Raw genomic sequence first — 17,993 nt, forward strand, 5'->3', positions numbered from 1 at the left:
TGAAAAGTATTGCTAAAATAAAATATTTAGTACATTTAAATTATTTCGATAAATAATAATAATAAAACTGATAAATAAAAAAAAGACACACATACAACAAGCAGCCACCTGTGGTCTTTTTTTGAAAGCACAGGTGCAGGCAGTGTCATCGCAGCACTCTTTGCTGTGTTTACTGTAAGCAGCTTTTGAAATGTTATCCAGCAATCTGAAGGGAACGCAGTCATCCAACACTAGGTAAATATTTGACTTGAAAAACAGCACCGTGATGAATAGTAAGAATTTTCCTTTGCCTCCAGCTCTACTGGGAATTGCTGAGCCGCACAGAGACAATAAAGCCGTCCGACGTCTTCACTCATCCTGCACACTTTACTCTCTCTCCGTCTTTTCACCCACAGTAAGCTCCATAACAGACGCTCTAATAGCCATATCTTCACCTGTTCCTGAACCTTTCACCTCCAATGCTCTTTTATAACATTCTTTCCCAAACAAGCACACACACGTTTTCTTATCTCAATGAGGACACGTTATGTACTGTATACTGTTTTTATATAAAGCTTATTACTACAAATCAGACCTATACAATATATATATTTATAATTATATTACAATTTTACTATACAGTTGAGGTCAAAGGTTTACACCCCCTTTCAGAATCTGCAAAATGTTAATTATTTTACTAAAATAAGGGAGATCATACAAAATGCATGTTATTGTTTCTTTAGTACTAACCTGAATAAGACAGTTCACATTAAAGATGTTTACATATAGTCTACAAGAGAAAAGAATAGTTGAATTTATTAAAATGAGCCCATTCAAAAGTTTACATACGCTTGATTTCATAATACTGTGTTGCTACCTGACTGATCCACATCTGTGTTTTTGTTTAGTGATAGTTGTTCATGAGTCCCTTGTTTGTCCTGAACAGTTAAACTGTTTTGCTGTTCTTCAGAAAAATCCTTCAGGTCCCACAAATTCTTTGGTTATTCAGCATTTTTGTATTTTAGCCCTTTTTAACAATGACTGTGACTGATGATTTTGAGATGCATCTTTTCACACTGAGGACAACTGAGGAACTGAAGGAAAAACCATACATTAAGAGCTGAGGGTGAAAAGTTTTGAATTTGAAGATCAGGGCAAATTTATTATTAATGTATTTAATGTTTTTGCTTCTGAAGCATGAGTGAGCATTTGAACCTTCTGTAAGGGTTGCATGTTGCATTTTGGTTGCAGTTGTCCTCAGTGTGAAAAAATGGATCTCAAAATTATACATTCATTGTTGGAAAGGGTTCAAAAATACACAAAAATGCTGGAAAACCAAAGAATGTGTGCGCCCTGAAGAATATTTCTGAAGAACAGCAGGCAGTTTAACTAACTGTTTATCACTAAACAAAAAAAGAAACAGCTGTGGATCATTCAGGTTACAACACAGTATTAAGAATCAAGTGTAAGAAAACTTTTTCATTTTTATAAATTCAACTATTATTTTCTCTTATCAACTATATGTGCAAACATTTTATCTGAAAATATCTTATTCAGGTCAGTACTAAATAAAAAACAACATGCATTTTGTATGATCCCTCTTATTTTGGTAAAATAAATAACATTTTGCAGATTCTGAAAGGGGAATGTAAACTTCTGATTTACAATAATCTAACAATCTAAACACAATTGAACATTTACTGGGCTGTAAAATCTAGTTACAATCTGGGGAAGTCCATGAGTCAATACATTCTGGAGAAACAAAAAAAAAATCAATTTCTCAGTAAGGGACTTTCAGGATTAAAGAATCAGATCAATGATTGAATAAAAGAACAGCTGTTTTAGCTTAAACAAGCAAACCAAAACATAATTACATGAATAAATGTGAGATGCTAGAGGGTCCCATCATCATGAAGCTTGATTTATTGAGTGTGATTCAGATGCCACATGAGAATTCTGCATTAGATAATTACAGCGAATTCAACAAAGCCAGCTTGTGTGCATGGTCTCAGGAAACCTCCAGTTAACTTCTAACCTGTCAGGATCAATCTTATCTGTCAGCGTTTTCTGAAGGGTTATTCATTGTTTCGTTGCAGGACTGTCCGAAGCACGGCTTCTTTCTCTCCACTCTCTCTGGGAATTCCCCTCTCCCTCCTCCACTCCAAATGATACACACATGCTGTGAACTGCTGACTCTCTCTCTGAATCTATGACATCACTGCTTCACTACAAGGCATGTGTAGTCAGCTCTTATGCACCGTTCATACTGACAGCAGCTGGCCGGTAGGTCACAATCTGAAAATTTGGTCATAAATATGACCCTGGACCGCAAAACCAGTCATAAGGTTACATTTTTTTAAATAAATAAGCTTTCAACTGTTTTACGGTCTGTATAAATCAGTATTTTATACAATGTTTGGCCGAGATACGACTATTTGATAATGTGGAATCTGAGGGTGCAAAAAAATCTAAATGAGAACTGAGAAAATTGCCTTTGAAGTTCTTGTCAATGCATATTACAAATAAAATATTAAAGTTTTGATATATTTATGGTAGAATATTTACAAAATATCTTCATGGAACATGATGATGTTTACTTAATATCCTAATGGTTTTTGGCATAAAAGAAAAATCTATACTTTACACCCATACAATGCATTTTCGGCTGTTGCTACAAATATACCCATTTTTCTTGGTTTTGTGGTTTGTGGTCCAGGTACAGGTGAGGTGTACAGTAATGTTCAAGCAACATACTATACATGAGAGTGCTGTACAGTCAACATTTAACCTGACAATGTGTGGACAGAGCATGCTTTTAACAGGCCATACTGCATTTTCTTAAAAATATCGTCATCAGCTATTAAACCTTTTGAAGCTTTAGAAATGCTTGTCTATTATTTTGATGTGTTTTTTTGAACAGTAAAGGAGTAGTTCATTCAAACAAACCTAAATCCTGTCATCATTTACTCCAAATGTGTTTCATGGAACACAAAAGGAGAATTTTTGAATAATGTTCTGGTCATTTTTCCCCCATGCACTTACAAAATAATGGGAAATGAAGCTTTCAAGCTTCAAAAAGGACAAAAAGGCATCATCTTAAATGTTGGTTATTTTTAATGAATCAGTTCACCGATTCATTAATCTGACTAACTTAACGCAGTCAGTAAATAACTTAAAGGGATAATTCACCCAAAAATGAAAATTACCCCATGATTTACTGACCCTCAAGCCACACTAGGTGTATATGACGTTCTTCTTTTAGTTGAATACAATCGGAATTATATTAAAAAATGTTCAGGCTCTTCCAAGCTTTATAACGGCAGTGAATGGCTGTTGAGACTTTAAAGAAAAATAAAGTGCATCCATACATCATAAAAAGTGCTCCACATGACTCCATAATCTCTAGCTTTCGCTAACTATCGTACGCTTGTTCACAAGAGAGTGGCGTTCCAGCAGATGGCGTAGGATGAAGGCGTAGCGTAAGCTATGGTGAGAATATGCTAGTCTCACGAGAACCAAGTTGTTTACAGCAAAAGAAAACCAGTCTCCCCTTGGCTTATATCGAAATCCTTCAAAGATTTGTGAGTGAACTATCCCTTTAAATTTTAGTTTGCTCCTCACACAAACCTACCACATGAATTCAGATTACATTTATGATCTACTTGTGTTTTCTTTCTCTGAATATCTCTCTGGAAAAGGTCATATGATATGAACCCAGTGGTACAATTCCCCATTGTCTGCAGACTTAAAGCATCATCTTATAGATCTAATCCAAAAGGCTTTGTTACTGTTATATTTTTGTGTCAAGGATCTCTAGAAGTAATATAATATATAAACCACATATGTGACCCTGGACCACAAAACCAGTCATAAGGTTAATGAGATTTATACATCATATGAAAGCTCAATAAATAAGCTTTCTATTGATGTATGGTTTGTTAGGATAGGACAATATTTGGCTGAGATACATCTATTTGAAATCAGAAATCTGAGGATGCAAAAAAATCAAAAAGACCGAGAAAATCACCTTTAAAGTTGTCCAAATTAGGTTCTTAACAATGCATATTACAAATCAAAAATTACATTTTGATATGTTTACATGAGGAATTTTACAAAAAATCTTCATGGAAAATTAACTTTACTTAATTTCTTAATGATTTTTGGCATAAAAGAAAAATCAAAAATTTTGACCCATGCAATGTATTTTTGGCTATTGCTACAAATATACCCCAGCGACTTAAGACTGGTTTTGTGGTCCAGGGTCACATATGTTAAAGGGAAAGTTCACCCAAAAAAATGAAAATTAGCCCATTATTTACTCACCCTCCATACATCCTAGGTGTACATGAATTCCTTCTTTCAGATGAATCCAATCGGAGTTATATTAAAAATGATCCTGGCATTTCCTAGGTTTAGAATTGCATAGATGGGTGTTTCTCTTCATCAGTCCAAAACAAGTCCAATAAAGTGCATCCCCCATAATAAAAAGTGCTTCGCATGGCTCCGGGGGGTGAATAAAGACCCCCTGTAGCAAATCGATGCATTTTTGTAAGAAAAATATCCATATTTAAAACGTAAGAATCACTTTAATCTAGCTTGCGCCGGCTAGTCATAATGGAAGCAGTTCCGGATGGATGACGTAGGACGTCAGCGCTGCGCGTGCGCCACTGAGTCTTGCACAAACCAACATTTGTTTACAAGAGCGAAGGAAGCAGTTTCCTTAGTTTAGCCAAGGAAAACCAATCTCCTATTAGTTTATATCGAAAGCCTTCTACATTTTTCTTCACATATCCTCGTTTTGAACTTCTAAATCATGACCGGTGCTGTGTTTACCTTTCTCTCCATGGCACAAAGCCGACGACTTACGTCATCCGTCCGGTACTGCTTTTATGTACGACCGGACGGCACAAGCTAGATTGAAGTGATTTAAATTTTAAATATGGATTTTTTTCCTTACAAAAACACATTGATTTGCTACAGGAGGCTTTTATTCACTTCCCGGAGCTGTGTGGAGCATTTTTTATTATGGATGGATGGACTTTATTGGACTGATGAAGAGAAACACCCACCCATGCAAATCTAAAGATTGGAAATGCCAGGATAAATTTTAATATAACGATTGGATTAATCTGAAAGAAGGAAGTCAAATACACCTAGGATGCCTGGAGGGTGAGTAAATGATGGGATAATTTTCATTTTTGGGTCTAGAGGATAGGCATGCTTATAACAACAGCAGTGAATAGTAAGGGATGATATGCCTGCCCTGCACTTTTCTAGCCATGAGTATGGATGTGTTTATGTAAGAGTGTGTGCGCATAGACACCATTCAAGATGCTGCATTGCAGTGGAGGACAGAAAGAGGCAGAGGCAAAGAGAGGGAATGTGGACAAATCTTCTAATTTTATAATCTAAATAAGGAAGTTAAGCTCAATATAATCTATTTTATTATATTTGATTTAGTTTTGAAACATTCATATTACAATCTAAATAAAACCAAATTACCCATCACTCAAATTTACTTAACCTAAAAATCTTAGTCTAGAGCCTTGAACCATGACTAGACATCACAAAAGACATTTAATACCAAACCTATTTCTATCTACCATAGACGCTAGGAATCATTAACCGCAAAAGTAGAGTCATGTGAGCAGTAATGAAGAGAGTAATCAGTCAATACGCTGGATTCTAAACCTTAAGAACGCCCCAGGAAACCATATTATTGATTAATCTGAAAAAAAAAAAAAAAAAAAAAAAAAAAAAAAAAAACAGTATTAACTGTCAAGGTTATACAGGGTTAAAGTGTGCAAGAGCTGCTTTGTGTGGGAGAGACAGAGAAAGTGAGACGCACAGTCAAGAAGGATCATTCAAACTCTCTTTCAATTTCTTGTATACAATTTTTTTTAAACAGATGTGAGATTATGTATTCCAAATACAACGCTGAACTTATTCAGTACACATGTTGACTGAAAAATTTTGGAATAAATACATGTACATCGAAATAAGATCTCATAACGAAAACGTACCTGTGGGAAATTTTTCGCAAAACGCAAAATACGTACCAATAAGTACATACCACTACAGTTTTCAACAGCTCAATAATTAGTGTCTTTGCTTCAACGTAAGGGGTAGGTTTAGGTGTGGATGTTAATAAAACAAACAATCTAATAGGTAGAAAATTACATTTATTGTTAGTTTCCAACTGCAGCTGTATCCCTTCTAGCCACAACCAAATAAAGGGCTGCACGATAAATCCAAATCTGTATCTTTCAGTGAAACAGTTCTGTGATCAGCAGTAAATCTTCATGCGAAGGCCAGAGGGCGCTCTCGTGCCGAAACTCCAAATACATCCCAAAGAAACCCAGGAAACCCCTATGGCTTCAGCTGAATAAACAAAAGATTTAACTGCTTGTTTTATTGATTCAATGTGATTAATAAACACGACTACTACAATATATGGTTTATCTGAGTTCTTCTTATTATAATTTTTTATTATAATAAAATATATTTGAAATATGTTGTGTGCCTTATTCTATGTAAGAAGCCACATCATCTCACAGAAGGATTTATTTCAAACACTCGACTGACGTAATTTGAGTAAAAACATGTTATTAAATGTGGTTCATGTGCTTTCAGATGTAGCGCCATTTACTACACAGAGCCGTAGTTCACTGAGAAGCAAACAGCTGTCATTATCACAGAATGATCTCTTCCGATTTTATTATCGCGCAATTAAATCGTCTGCGATAATGAACGTGATATAGTGTAGCTTGTCAGTAAACTACGGCTCTGTGTAGTACACACTGCTACATCTGAAAGCAGATGCTGGAGATTTACTACAGATTACACAACCGGCTTTACTGAAAAAATGCGCATGACAATTGTCTTCGATTAACCGCGCAGCCCTAACTCCATATATGTTCCGTTTTCTAGACATAACAAGCTTGCTTGGTAGCACAGGTGACACAGAATTGGATTTAGGATGCGTAATCCATGGGTACAAATCCCGTGAAAAAACATGACTCGCAATGAAAGAGCTGAAAGATGACAGATACAATAAGCTAAAATGGCATGTGTGCAATTGCGTTTTTACATCACATTCACTTTTGTTTATACTATCAGGTTTGTTAGTTTAAAACATCACAGAGCATTAACGTTATAGCGCCACCTAATGGACATTTCAATTCAGAACTGCAGTGATATGTATGAAACCAACGTCACATAAAACTTACCATATGTATGTTCATCTGTTCAGGGGAAAAAAAAAAACTCCTTTAGTGCTACTCAGTGGACATTTCACATCAAATGTGTCACAAAACGTGGCATGCCCGTGCATATTTCGCATCTTACGATAAAGTTCCCACAGGTACATTTTCGTCATGAGATCAGGTTGCTCAAATACGCTGGGCAGAAGGCTGGAGAGTATTTATTGATAAAAATTTGTTAAAATAAGAAGCAAACGAGTTGAAAACGAGAAGTGGCTCACTTAAAAAATGTTTGCGAGCATTTCAATATTCTCAAATGATGAAAAACTATCTACAAAAAGCTGTGGAAAGCTCTCATTCTAAACGGTTTTGTATACGGGGGATGAGTGCTGAAGCATAATTATAATGTATAATTATAATATACGTTTAAAAAGAGTCATTTCAGAGTCAAATCAACCCAACTGTCATTTGGTACCTTTATAGGCAACAATTTGGCCATGATAACAGGTACCTACTGCCTCTACAAAATCACAGTGCTAGAAACAGTCAACAACAGTAATACTGACAAAATATTGAGATGATGTGTTCCAGCAGTCATTAGCGATATTAAAACGTGGTTTCACTGGGACTTCAACACTCTTCCTTATTACAAACATTTGAAAGAAAGCCAAATAACCAAACCCTAACCACGATCCTCGGAGAGTGTCTTGTTTTGAAAACATTTTAGTTCTAGAAGACCATCAGCAAGTGTGAACTCAATACTTGTATGATAAGACTTGTCATCTCATGCAATAAAACAAACTTTCAGCCTCTTTTTACATTAACAAGAGAAACTAGCGATTTATTCCGTCACAACAAAGACAGCTTGATTATCTAAGGCTTATGAACATTGGGAAATTTGTTTCCCATTACAGGGACCATCCCACTAAAGAACAACTTGTTCTATATTGGCAAAGAACAGTTCAAGAAAAACTGTTCTTAATGACTATTTTACATGTCTAAAATCAAAACTTTCTAATACTTCTTTTTCAGTCTTACACATTCTAAAACATAAAACAAGCTTGTCTTTCCGTTTTGTGGAAAAATGACTTATCCAGATGTGCAGCAGACTGGCTGTCTCTCTCTCTTTCTCCCTCTATAAAAGGAGACACACAGGCCATGTGTATGTGAATGAGAAAGAGTTCATGCTCATTCAGTACGTCCAGGCTCTGCTTAAAGTTAAAAGACTGCTGTTGTGTGGGGGATTATCATGTTTCACAGGCACGAAAACAGACGATTTAGCCCATAAAATTCTAATCAGATTTAAAACTATTTCCTTCAGAGGATTTTTTTTTTCTTAGGCTTCTACCTTTCCTCAAAACACCTTAACAACTAAAACAATGCAATTAAAATCTTCTAACTCAAACGTACGGCTCAGAAAACAGGCCTAGTGCTATAAACGCAACCACACCTAAACTAAGTCACTCTTTCAATACTTTTAATCTCTGTATTTATGGAAGATTTGAGATGTAAAACTGTCCAAGCCTCTTTAGGATACAGATTAACAAGCACATTTAGAGCGGCATAAGAATCCACTATCTCTGTTTGTAAGATAATGCATGTGAGCGAAGGGAAAGAGAGAGAAAGAGTTGCCTGACCGGCTTGCCCATGGGAGATAGTCTGGGTTGGGTAATCAGAGATGAGAAAATGTCTGAGTGTTCGCTGAAAACATGACCACATAAAAAATTAAGCACAACAGGGGTCTCCCATGTGCTTAAAATGCTTTGAAATGCTAGCGGGCAAACAAACAGACACAACCTTGCATTTCTGCACTATGAGCAATATCTAAAAATACAGAGAGTATACCACAGAAAACCCCATTATTGATAATTAACGAGTGGGAAACACCAGACTTAGTGTGTTTATAAGCTTTTATGAGTCTCTCAAGCTCTAAAACATAGCTGGTTTCCTAAGACTCATTGTTCTTAGCCCCTGTGCATTCAAGCAGGAAACTATTAAGAAGTCCATTTAGTCGGTTTTTGGGTGCGTGTGCGACAACAAGCAACTGCTTACAGTAAATATCTGACTGTTGGCACAAGCAACATGGGGCATTTGGGCAATATGGAGGTCGTTTAAACATACAAGTAGATAAACAAACAAACAAAAAATTGTTTGGAGTATGTACTTGTTATTTATGTAAGCAGCGAGTACATTATTATACGTTTTAAACATCACAGAAAAGGAAATTCATTTCCAGTTATGCAGATTAGAGCTCTTAATCTGGACTCTTTCTTTTGCTCAACACATCACATCGAGTTACAACGTTATGCAGAACCTCAGCAAAAAATATTATTAAAACGCACAATGCATACTGACTAGCTTTGGCTGAAAAATTGTCACCAATTTACCAAGGCTGCATTTATTTGATCAAAAATACAGTTTAAAAAGAAAAAGTAATATTGTGAAATATTACAATTCAAAAACAGGAATCTAAAAGCATTTTAAAAACGTATCTGGATTACATAATCAGATTCCAAAAATTAAGTACTTGTAATTAGATTATATTACATTCTGAAATACTCTTAATCAGGCTACAGTTACTTTTTTATTGATTATGTAATTGCATGCACTTCTAGTCAAAAGTTTTTGAACAGTAAGATTTTTACGTTTTTTTTTTTATAAAGTCTCTTTATTTATTTAATCAGAAGTACAACAAAAACAGTAGAATTCTGAAATATTTTTACTATTTAAAATAATTGTTTTCTATTTGAATACATTTTAAAATGTAATTTATTTCTGTGATCAAAGCTAAAATTTCAGCATCATTACTCCAGTCTTCAGTGTCACATGATCCTTCAGAAATTATTCTAATATGCTGATCTGCTGTTAAAAAAATTATTACTGTCAATATTTAAAACAGTTGAGTACATTTTTCTCAGGATTCTTTGATGAATAGAAAGATCAGCATTTATCTGAAATAAAAAGCTTTTGTAACATTAAACATTTTTTCTATAAGAAACTATAGAAATTTCCATTTCAGATAAATGCTGTTCTTCTGAAACCTGAAAATCGACTGCTTTCAACATAACAATAATAATAAATGTTTTTTAAGCAGCAAATCAGCATATTAGAAAAATTTCTGATAGATCATGTGATGCTAAAAATTCAGCTTTTAAATCACAGGAATAAATTACATTTTAAAATATGTGACCCTGGACCACAAAACCAGTCATAAGGTTAAATTTGACAAAACTGAGATTTATACATCATATGAAAGCTCAATAAATAAGCTTTCTATTGATGTATGGTTTGTTAGGATAGGACAACATTTGGCCGAGTTACATCTATTTGAAATAAGAAATCTGAGGATGCAAAAAAATCTAAAAGACTGAGAAAATCACCTTTAAAGTTGTCCAAATTAGGTTCTTAACAATGCATATTACAAATCAAAAATTACATTTTGATATGTTTACAGTAGGAATTTTACAAAAAAACTTCATGGAACATGAACTTTACTTAATTTCTTAATGATTTTTGGCATAAAAGAAAAATCAAAAATTTTGACCCATGCAATGTATTTTTGGCTATTGCTACAAATATACCCCAGCGACTTAAGACTGGTTTTGTGGTCCAGGGTCACATTTGTAGTAACTAAAGCCAAAGCTTTGCAGAAACTACATTCCCACTTAAGTGAATATAAAAATATATATACGCCTATAAGATTCAAAGCTGCATGGCAAAACCCACTCCAGGCCTGACTATAGGGTGTCAAGCCAAGGCCTCACACACAGCATTCCCTTTTCAGATCCCAGCGATGAGGAAGTGGCACAGCCCGGACAAAAGGCAGGAAAGCCCTATTTTGCATACTCAAAGCATACAATGTGCCAGTCTACTGTCCTACAGAAGAGAGAGCAGCAGACCCATCTGTGCTGCCGCTGCTCATCAGCAGGAGATGGAGGGGGAGGAGGATACTCCATCAGGAGAGAGAGGAGGGGGTTTAAGGGGATTCCTCACATTATAAGCTCAGACATGGAGGATTTAACCAAACTGGCAGTCTATGAGCTCCTAAATCAATCTGCTGTCAAGAGGTAAGCTTTGCCAACCATATCATTCAAGCAGGTTTTTTACAACCTGACATCTGTGCTTCACCTTAAAGTATTCAACATGATATCTGGATTACGTGAATTAGTGATATGAAAACAGCTTTCCAATTTCCTTCCTCGCCGGCACATTGACATCTTAATGCACAGACACTTAATATTGCATTATGTTATACATTAGCAAGATCATTTAGACTAAAACACTCGGAAATAGTCAGAAGCCTGAAATAATCTCATAATAAAACCATCACGGCATTAATAAACAAGGTCCATTTAGATTTCAGAAAGATCTTAGAAATAAACTAGATGATCATACAAACTCTTTGTTTTACAGGGAGAGAGAAAACTGTTTTGACAAAAGAAATTATATTTTAATGTCAAGTAATTAATGTTAAATGGATGCTAATTTACAGAAATTGTTCTCCTGTTTAATTTGGCCTAATTTTTCACACAAGCTTTTGATATACATGTAAAAAAAAAAAAGACAAAATATCATGACTAACAAGATAGAGTGGCACTTTAATACATGCATTTAATAAACATAATATTAGAATACAATTATAATATATTCTATTCTTTTACTGAATTAATTAATGCACAAAACGCAAAATGACAATAGTGAGACCGGTTGTGACAACAGCACTTTTTTGTATTTACCATTAATTTATACAGTTCATGAAAACGTTGTAGATTTCTGAACTACTGTAAGTTGTATCAGATAAATATGGGAATATTATATCATAGTTATAAACAAATGAGCCTCAAAAATTGGTCTCACCTACAGAAAATGACACAAGCGCCAGTTAGTTCATGTTCTTTGGAAGCTGCAAAGATGCTTGTTGCAAGAACGACAGGCATCACAAAAGTGAGATCCGATTTCAAACAGATGGTTCGAGAGTTACAAAACAACAGATGAATCGAATTACGAAGCCTTAAGAAAGTTTGCGTTGTTAAAACAATAATAAATTAAAAACTATTTAATTTATAAGACATGCATTCGCTTTATGGCCGTTACACACTTTGCGTTATTATATGCTAAGGTTGCTAACAGTTAGCACAGGGAATGCCATCCTGAAAGTCAAAGCAAAGCTTCCAAATCTCTATCAAGATGTTTATAAATCACAGGAGTGATGTATTGGTGGGTGTTAACGGCGTGTCTCGTACCTTTGGCATCGCTGCTCTCCTGCAGTGTTTTCGCGGCAGCCGTCCATAAATCGCATCCCAGCAGGCAGAGCACAATCACGGCAGACCTGCTGCTGCTGTCCGCCCCTCGCATTATTGCAGCTCACGGTTACAAGGATTTTGCTTAACAATGCGGCTTTTCTATGCGGCGGCAGGAGTATCTAGAGAGTCGTAGCAGCTGAGGTTCCCTGCCATAATTTGGTGTTATAGCAAATGTGCTCATATCATTAAACACCGATGGGCGATTAGAAAAACCCTCCGCTCAGCATCTCCAGGTTGCCGCTGTTTTTCCCCCCAAGTCGACTCGAAACAACGCCAGAAAGCCAGTCAACTCCACCAGTTTAACCATTTCATTGCCAGTAACAGATGGCGCTGGTCTGTCCTGCAGAAAGAAGGATTAGACCGCCATCTCCTGTCCAGTAATGTCAATTACCTCACAACAGTGAGTGGCTGTTAACCTTTTTTGATTTAAATGCCTCCCGTTCCAATTTGGAATTTCAAAGGTTATTGTTTTCCAACTTTTTATTAAAGAAAACAGGGTGTGAGGATGTATTCATGAACCATAAAGCGAGACACTGCAGGTGAATAGGGTAATTTTTTTTTTACTAATAGTCTTACCCAGTTGATTGATTCCATTGATAATTGCAAACATTTTTGTATTACAAGTTTTCTGAAATGGTGTGTTTAAATGTGCAAATGAGGCATTATTCAATGAAATATGCGCTAGTGCAAAAATTTAAACACTGGATAAAGTAAAATTCTTGTCTGATTTTTTTTTACATATTAGAGTCAAAGGTTTTTACAGAGGGGATTTTGGGTATTTCGTCATGCCAAAATTCAGAAAAAAACTGACAGGAAAGACTGTATTTTTTATTTTGGGGGGAATAAAATGTATAAAATCAAGCAAGTTATATATGAGCAAATCCATCTGTAAAAGCCTTCAGGATATAGACAGTATACAAATGTAAAGTTTGATGTGTGTAAGTGCTACTGAAGTGGAGATTTAAGGAAAACGGCCTTTAAAAATATGGATTGTAATTGAAATCTATTGACACAAATAGATAAAGTGCTATAAAAGAAACACTTAACAGTGTCTTTTCAGTTTTTTTTCCACTAGTCTGAAAAAAAAAACACTTTATGAAAAACCAAAAAGCCCAAAATCTCAAACTTGATAGTAAAAAAACAGTCTCCCCTTAAATCATAACTTTCAATAACACATTTTCAAAAGAAGAAATTTTAAAAACTGCAATAAATATATATTTAAAATAATTTTAAATTAATTTTCTATTTCGAAAAAAGAATATATTTTTATATTATTCTGAATATAATATTGGGTAAATGCAACATGATTATTGCTGAATATATACGTTTACGTATTATGTTGCTACCTTATGTTAAACTGCTTTATCATACCCAAAAAGACCTGAGGCTGTAAAGGTGCTTCAACTAAGTACAGAGTTAAGGGTATGAATACTTATGCAATGTACTTATTTCAGTTTTTTATTTTTAATAAATTTACATTGTAACAATTCTGTTTTTGCTTTGTCATTATGGTGTCTGAAGTATAAAATGGTGTGTGTGTGTGTGTGTGTGTGTGGGGGGGGGGGGGGGGGTAATTTAAAGCAGTTTAACATAAGACAATATAACAAAATGTGAAAAAATGAAGGGGTATGAATACTTTTGCATTCTATGGGGATTTGAAGTGCAGATATCAACTGCTGACTTATGACTTAGTATCTATGTAAATTGTTTAATTGTTGCTTTTACCATGATATCTGGATTATAGTATCTGTTCCTGTTTTCATTAAGTATTGCCACTTTTTAACAATTCTAATAGTTACACGTAACAATTACACACACAGAGAGAGAGAGAGAGAGAGGTGTTTCCCTCATCTTACTAACATGCAAACAAGAGAGACAGACAAGATTCATTCAAAAATGATAAAGATTTATCATGGTAAACTTTATACGAGTAATGACACACTTAATTTGTATAAAATGTGCAAATTCACACTTTTTTCCATTGCAAACCAAATGAACGTTTGAAAACTGAATATGAATTTAACATTCAATTTAACAACCTGCAAAAAACAAGAAAACTGAATCAAAGTTCAAGAAGATAAACCACCAGTCAATGCACTGTTTTTCTATTACCTTACAAGTTTTCAGAAAGGCATCATGCCAAACCTACAGAAACTTTTAAACAGACTTCTTTTTATATCTCTTTATTAAGAGAGCTTGACCACAGGAAGAATCCTCAGAGGAGCGACGCTGCACAGACTGCAGAAGAACGGGAAGAACTTCTCTGTATAACAGATTGTGAATGTGTGATAGTGTGTTCTGCTGAGAGGATCTGAGAATGAAAGCTGTCCTTCATCTAAATCGAGTTTTACTCTCACTCGCTTTGGTTTCATAAACCCAAGGAAAGGGATGCATGACTCATGAGGAGCCTTCAAACTGAGCGTGTCGCTGCCATAACCGATGCACCAGACCTCGCTGGGCAAGCTGCTGGTTCCTTTTCTCTTGACAGACTCTGTAGTGACACCCAGCATCCAAAAAGTGCTGAGTTCCACATCCACATCCCAAATGTGTGTACCGGAAGAATATCCCACAGAGCCCAGAACACTAGGACACCTATTAAATCTTTCCGGGTTATCAGGAAGCCGATTCTTCTCTCCCTCTTCTTGCTCATCTCGGTCCCTCACACGAGTCAAATCTTTTGACAGTATAAGTTGAGAGTTAGCAGTGTTGGGGTCGAGCACCACAGGAGCTGAAAAGAGATAATGTCGCTAAGATGTTGCATTATAAGTGTAATTGTCTGAATATTTTAGAAATCAACTCACTGTAACTGATAGACTGTCTTATTTTCGACCACACTGTGAACTTCAAATTGCCCAGGTATTGTGCGGTATCAATAAGTCCTCCTTGAACTTGAACTATTTCTGGCTCTGGGTTCATGTTCTGGGCTCTGGAAGTACATTCAGAGGTCAAAACTGCTGTTTAACTTAAATACTGAGGGGAAAAAAGAAGAAAACCTGCTCACCTCTCCAACATGTCCTTGAAGCTCTATGGAAAATGTAGGAAATACAAAAAGTTAATGAAAACTAAACAGCACACACAATCATTTTGTAGGTTGTTGTCTTCTTTTAGGCTACATTTTAAAATGATACACAAATAAACAGAGAGGAAGAAAGATTAAAAGACTCACCTGAAGGAACGGGACATCCCCACCATCCAATTTACCCCTCAGTTCGGTGAGAGTTTTTGACAGAGATAATATTTCGTCACTCATCTTCTTAATTTTGTCTTTCATGAGCTGTGTTTTATGGTTCTTTTCCTCTTTCAGTGCATCAAGCATGGCTTTTTCTTCATCATACAGAAGCTGGTGAAGATGCTTGAAGTCCTTCTTGATGATATTCTCTGTGTGCCAGAACTGGTGCTGAACACCAAACACACATACAACAAAATGTCACATAAAGTCACAGAATTCTGTAATAATAATTAATGAAAATCAGACTCATCCTTCTTACAGATATGTGCTCAACCTGGAGATTGCATTCATTGCATTCATCTTGTATAATCTTCAGTTTTCTAGCCAAGAGACCAAGCTCACGGCGAAAAACTGTCTAAAATTAAGACAACATTAGTGCATTAGAATATTTAATATGTAAAACCTGATCAAGGTGGTCACTAAACATCATAAGAACGTACCTTACGTTCCTCAGCGATCTCACTGACAGGACGACACGCGTGGTTTCTGTGTTGCTGTGACTCTCTGCAAACTAGACACATGAGCTCTTCATCATGCAGACAGAACAGACTCAATCTCTCTCGGTGAACCTCGCACTGCTCCTCTAAAGGACCCCGGTATTCCAGATAAGCGAGACTCAAGTTTTTCAGAGCCAAGTTCACCGGAGGGTTCCTGTTGGTGGATCTTTTTCGGCACAGCGGACATTCTCTTGAACCTTTGGTCGTCCAATATCGTTGGATACAGTCTTTACACACACTGTGGCCACACTGGAGCAACACGGGATCAGTGAAAATATCACAGCAAACAGGACACGTAAAATCCCTTTCAGAAAAGGGACGTTTCGACGCCATTTCTACCTGCTCTATTCACTGACTAGATCAAAGCGCTTAATTGCGCTAGCGAACGCAGCTGATTCGCTATAAACACACAAACATAACTTACACGGTTGTGGCTAGAAGGGATACTGTTTTTGAGTTCACTGTTGGTTGTTTTATTTGTTAAAATAAGTAAACCAACAAAAGTTTTTTTACGTTGTCACTTATCCATAATGTTTTAATGTTAAGTGTGACATGCTTTTGATTTATATTAGATTTATTTATTTTAAATATCCTAAAGTATTTTTTTCTTCAATTTTATATTCTTACTACGTTAAGTTGTTAAACTCCATAATTTTTATCGTAATATTTATAATTAAGTCTATTGTTTTTATAATGTTTACTTTGGCATTAATTATGTAGCATTTTTATCATTTTGTATGAATTGCCATTTGTTGTTGTTGCTGCTTGAAAGTTTGTGAACCCTTTAGAATTTACTATTTTTCTGCATAAATATGACCCAAAACATTATCAGATTTTCATATGAGTCCTGAAAGTAGACCAAAGAACCCAATCAAACAAGTGAGAGAAAAATATTTTCTTTGTCATTTATTTATTGAGAAAAATGATCCAGTGTTACATATCTATGCAATGCAAAAGTATGTGAATCTCTTGGATAAGCAGTTAAATAGTGGTCTAAATGATGACTAGTCTATTTTTGGACTATGGTTAGACGTCTATAACAATTTCACTGACAGCCCAAATTCAGTCTTGTTTTAGTCTAGACCCAAATTCACTGTCTATTAGACGTATACATGTAGTCGTTCAATAGTGGTCTAAATGATGACTAGTCTATTTCTGGACTATGGTTAGACATCTATAACAATTTCACTGACAGCCAAAATTCAGTCTTGTTTTAGTCTAGACCCAAATTCACTGTCTATTAGACGTATACATGTAGTCGTTCAATAGTGGTCTAAATGATGACTAGTCTATTTCTGGACTATGGTTAGATGTCTATAACAATTTCACTGACAGCCCAAATTCAGTCTTGATTTAGTCTAGATCCAAATTCACTGTCTATTAGACGTATACATGTAGTCGTTCAGTAGTGGTCTAAATGATGACTAGTCTATTTTTGGACTATGGTTAGACGTATAACAATTTCACTGACAGCCCAAATTCAGTCTTGTTTTAGTCTAGACCCAAATTCACTGTCTATTAGACGTATACATGTAGTCGTTCAGTAGTGGTCTAAATGATGACTAGTCTATTTCTGGACTATGGTTAGACGTCTATAATACTTTCACTGACAGCCCAAATTTAGCTTTTTTTAGCCTAGGCGTCAGGGCTGTGTTTGAACGGATAATAGACGTCTTTTAAATGCAAAATTGCTTGCTGGGAAATTAAATGCTCAACCGCTTTGAGATGTCTTTCTGTGTTTGCATGTTTAAACTGGCGAACTGTATTTTTTCGTTCAGGTGCA

General features: G+C 35.5%; 2 protein-coding genes across 2 annotated transcripts in view; both read right to left on the reverse strand.

Moving 5' to 3' along the window:
- fam171a1 (family with sequence similarity 171 member A1) overlaps positions 1-12,729 on the reverse strand; it is a 36,778-nt gene extending 24,049 nt beyond the window's left edge. Inside the window, exon 1 of the mRNA XM_073846792.1 lies at positions 12,425-12,729. Coding sequence (XP_073702893.1) covers positions 12,425-12,536 — 112 coding nt within the window. The 5' untranslated portion in view covers positions 12,537-12,729. The remainder of the gene's footprint in view (positions 1-12,424) is intronic.
- A 1,872-nt stretch (positions 12,730-14,601) lies between these two features.
- Positions 14,602-16,543, reverse strand: LOC141343178 (zinc-binding protein A33-like). The gene is made up of 6 exons (XM_073847780.1): positions 16,154-16,543; positions 15,973-16,068; positions 15,651-15,881; positions 15,486-15,508; positions 15,286-15,410; positions 14,602-15,212 (listed from the first exon to the last, which is right to left on the reverse strand). Exons 1-6 carry the CDS (start codon positions 16,541-16,543, stop codon positions 14,671-14,673), a joined length of 1,407 nt encoding a protein of 468 aa, XP_073703881.1. The 3' UTR covers positions 14,602-14,670.
- Between the last annotated feature and the right edge of the window lie 1,450 nt (positions 16,544-17,993).

This window comes from Garra rufa, chromosome 9 (assembly GCF_049309525.1).
Source record: "Garra rufa chromosome 9, GarRuf1.0, whole genome shotgun sequence".
NCBI lineage: Eukaryota > Metazoa > Chordata > Actinopteri > Cypriniformes > Cyprinidae > Garra > Garra rufa.